Below are 4,661 nucleotides of genomic sequence, written 5' to 3' on the forward strand. Positions count from 1 at the left end.
GCATGCGCCACCATGCCCGGCTAATTTTTTCTATATATTTTTAGCTGTCCAATTAATTTCTTTCTATTTTTGGTAGAGATGAGGTCTCGCTCTTGCTCAGGCTGGTCTTGAACTCTTGAGCTCAAACAATCCGCCCGCCTCGGCCTCCCAGAGTGCTAGGATTACAGGCATGAGCCACCGCGCCCAGCCTATTCACTAATTCTTTAAGCTGGAGTGCAGTGGCATCATCATTGGTTGCTCATTGCAACCCTAAACTCCTGGGCTCAAGTGATCCTTCTGCCTCAGCCTCTTGAGTAGCTGGGACTACAGGTACATGCTACCATGCCCTAATTTTTGAACTTTTTGTAGAGACAGGGGTCTGGCTATATTGCTCAGGCTGGTCTCAAACTCCTGGGCACAAGCAGTCCTCCTGCCTCGGCCTCCCAAAGTGCTGAGATTACAGGCGTGAGCCACTGCTCTTGGCCTCCACTCACTAATTCTTATTTTATGATGTGTCTAGCCTGCTGTCAAACCTAGTGTAGGGGGTTTGAGGAATTTCAGGGCTGATCAAGGAAAAAGATACGACCATGAGGTGATGATAGCACACACAAACCTTATTGGGATAATGAGGAAGTTCCTCATAGTATGCACCTGTCCAGAGGCAATGGCACAGGAGGGGAGGAGGGCAGGGTAACTCCCAGGAGTGAGAGGAATCAGACTGGAAACACACATGTCTAGACAATGTCTCTCAGCAGCATGAGTGGGCAGGACAGTCTCTAGGTCAGAGAGCTCTGGAGGGCAGTAGCTACTTGGGATCTTTCTATCCCCAGGGTTTACCTTATCTATGACTAGCAGATGTTGGGCACAGTTTTGTTAGATATGCAAATCAGCAGACTCTTAAAGCCTAAAAATCTGCTCATTTGGCCTACATTTAAAAAATTAAATGTGTAAAAATTTGAGTTTGGTTCCAGAAGGCTTCTGAACTAACAGGTTATAGCCTGCTATGAAGAAACAAATAATCTAGAGGCCAATATACAGAGACAATCTTTGGCTCATTTATAGACTACTTGGCCATTCAGTTATTAAGTTCATTAGTAGAATTTTATATTTCTAAAAGTTCTTACTTTTTAAAAACTCTTTACTTTTTACAGTTTCCTGTCTGTATGTTTGCCTTTTATTTTTTTAAACATTCTTAAACATTCCTTAAAATTGTTGTTTTGTGATCTGAGTTTGATAATTTGAATTTCTGAAGTTTTTATGGGTTTGATTCTGTTTTCTCTTGTTTCTCCTGGTTTGCCTTCCTGGAGTCTGGTTTCTTTGTATGTCAGGTTATCTTTGTATGTTGGACACAGTATTTGAAAAATTACTTATAGGAATAATTTAAACCCTGTAACAAAGGCGCTTTCCTCCCTAAATGATATATATTTGCTCTGCCCACTACTGAGGAGAACCATCAGGTTGAGACCACCTTTAAACCAAATTCAAGACTTGAGAGTCCCTGAATTGCCCATAGGATTCTAACCGAGCTGTAATTCTGCACAAGGAGTATACTAGTTCCATTCCATCCTTCCCTTGACAGTGTAGGTAGCTCTTTGGAGTCCTAGCTGATTGTGAAAAGGGTCTCCTTTTAGACTTCTCACCTTGTGGTGCTGGGCTTTGTTTTTTGTCCTTGTTGCCTGGCAAGACTATCAACTAAAAGTTCTAATTTTCCAAAATCAGTAAAGCCTCCAGAGCAAAAATGGTTTCTGTGCTTTCTTACTTCTCTGAGTACAGCTTTTCCCCTTCATTTTTTACATGGTAACTCTTTCTTGTCATCTCTTTGATATTCTTAAGAAAATATTTTAATAATTTATCTGTTTTTTTTAAATTATTTTCAGTGGAAGTACTGATTTGAATAATCTAGTGTAGTCATTATCATAATGTGATCTGCAACCGCTGGGGTCCCTGAGACCTTTTCAGGCAGGACCAGGACTAGGATGAGGCAAGCAAGCTGCCTAGGCACAAAGTTTAAGCATTAGCACTTGCACCACTTGCACAAACGCCTCCTTAAGTTTTGTGCCCTGAGCACCTCACTTGTCTCACCCACCCTTAGTCCTATGGCTGGCCTTGCCTAAGATCAAAACTATCCTCATAGTACTAAAAGGTTTTTACCTTTTCACTTTCATTTTCTCAAGTGTGCAGTGAAGTTTTCCAGGGACTACATGATTTCAAAGTAGATCGAATATGTACTGGGGGAGGAAAAAAATCCCAAAACAACAACTGTGGGCAAGAGAATAGATTAATAAAAGGATTCTGAGCAGATGTGCGCTCCCACCAGTGAGATCAGGCAGAACAAGGTTGTAGTGGTTAGTGAGAAGAATCAAGAATATAATGACTTTATCCAGAAAAACTTAGCTACCCACTGATAGAGTTAGAAAAAGAATGAGAGGAACTCAAAATTATGGTTGGAAATGTAGGAATAGCAGAAACCTGAGGAAGGGGTAAGTGATGTCTAGGATGTTAGTGGAAATGGCTGATCATTTCTTCTAAGGAGGGTTAAGGGGGCAAGAGATACAGAAGAGATATGATAGATCTAATAAACAATAAAACAAGATAGGAGGTACTTGAATTGCATTATGTAAATAAAGGGCAATTCAGTAGGAAGGAGGAACTATGAGAATTCGTTGTATAAGTGGAATGGTCAGATTAAAGAATCAATCTTAGTTGTTAAAGGCTTAGCTCCTTTATCACCCTTGGCACTGAAAGAAAAGGCTAACTCTAGAAGTCTTCAGATTTGAGTGCACCAGTTTTCAAACTTGCTGCTTAATATGAGGTTCAAGTCACTTAACATTTATAAGCATCATTGTTCTCATCTATAAAATGTAGGTAATAATGATTACATTGACTTACTATCATGAGGACCAAATGAATAGCATGTTAATTTTTTGTAAATTATAAAGCATTATATAAATATGTGGTATAAGAACTATACACTTGTCATTTTCATAAGCTTTTCTTTTTAAATTTCAGGCAGAACTCAAAAGCTTGATGGACAATGCTTCTTCGTCCTTTGAATTTGCTAAAGAACTCATCAGGCACAATCTGGTGAATAATGGTTTCCCGTCTTGACTGCCTTCAGTCCTCCTATACTTTGGTACATCACAGCAATTAGAAAGATGAATTAATGAGATGCTCCAGCAAATAATGCTCCCCTCCAAGGGAACCCCTCCTTGCTGTGGAGGAAAAGAGTTTAAAATCTTAGTTTCTTTCCTCAAGGAAATCCTGATTGGGAGGGCAGGAATATATATAACATTTGGAAAGAAGTACAAGGCAGTGTAGATCCAATTGTTTGGTTTCTGGCAAAGAAAAGTAACATCACTGTGGTTCAAATAAATGGGAAAGATTTTCAGGTCTTTTAAGGATAGCTGACATTTGAGTGTTCATTCTAATCAAGGACATGGAGCTAGGACGAGGATGACATATAAAAGATTGTGAGCAGATTGATCTTACTGGAAAAGTAAGTTTGCACTGGGGAATAGTGGACACTGAAGTTGAATAGGGGTGGTTAGGTTTATGGCTAGATTATGTTGGCCATTGCCAAAAAAATCGAAGCTCAGATTAAGTTTTATTTTATCGACCATGTAATATAGTGAGATTCAGAGAAGCTGCTTTCAATTCAGACATGTGGGGACATAGGGAAATTTATCTAATATCACTGAGTCTCAGATTCCCTATCTAAAAATGGTGATGATGATAATTACACCTTTCTCCTCTGATTTCTCTATTCCTTTCATTAGCACCAGTTCTCCAAATACCCTTGCTGAAAAACACTGCTGTTTTAGACTCCACTTCCCTTTATTTCTGTTACCTACTCAGTCACTAAATCCTAGTAATTCTTTTTTGGCAATGTCTTATATTTATTCCATTTCGTCTCTAATTCAGGCCTTCATCACAGATATTGTTTTATTTGGATAGTTTCTATTATGGGCTCCTGCATCTAATCTTTTCACTTCTAATCTGGTTTATAAATTGAAGCCAGATTAATTTTTTTGGAGAATGATACATTAGAGATAGTGGTCTGGAATTTAAGCCTGGAGACAGATCAAGACTTTAGGAATTATCATAAGAGTATGACAATTAAATATGGAAGATTCTCAATTGCTAAAGTCCTGACAATTAAATTTAGAATAAAGAATTAAAAGCAGGAAACTATGGTTCCAAAAGAGCATCTGTATTTATAGGGCTGAAGGAAGGAGAATCAGCAAATGAGACAAGAAAGGGAAGACAAGAAGCAGCACCTAGATAATGTAATGTCATTTACAGCTGCACATTGTAATCACCTGGGAGGCTTTTGAAACTAATGATGCATGGGCTCCATCCCCAGGGATTCAGTCTGTCTGTCTTCCTTCCTTCCTTCCTTTCCTTTTCTCTTCCTTTTCTTTCTTTCTTTCTTTTTTTTTTTTTTTTTTTTGCCACAGGAAAATTCAGAAGAGACAGGGATTCTTATTTAATGATTGGTCTGGAGCCCAGCTATCAGTATTTTTCTTAAAAGCTTCCCAGGTAGATATGTACAGCCAAGGTAAAGAACTAGTCACTGTATGTATATATGACTGGAAGGAACATGTCAAATAGTAAATAGGGTTTATTCTTGGTGAGTGGGATTAGAGAAAAAGAATATGGAAATTTTCCTTTTATAATAAATT

General features: G+C 38.6%; 1 protein-coding gene across 1 annotated transcript in view; it reads left to right on the forward strand.

The window, feature by feature from the left end:
* The window catches only part of TTC26 (tetratricopeptide repeat domain 26), a 45,135-nt gene that overhangs the window by 17,565 nt on the left and 22,909 nt on the right, over window positions 1-4,661 (forward strand). The window contains 1 exon segment of the mRNA XM_012642762.1: window positions 2,989-3,080. Within this exon segment, the coding sequence (XP_012498216.1) occupies window positions 2,989-3,080 (92 nt within the window).

This window comes from Propithecus coquereli, unplaced genomic scaffold, assembly GCF_000956105.1.
Source record: "Propithecus coquereli isolate 6110/MARCELLA unplaced genomic scaffold, Pcoq_1.0 Scaffold186, whole genome shotgun sequence".
Lineage (NCBI taxonomy): Eukaryota > Metazoa > Chordata > Mammalia > Primates > Indriidae > Propithecus > Propithecus coquereli.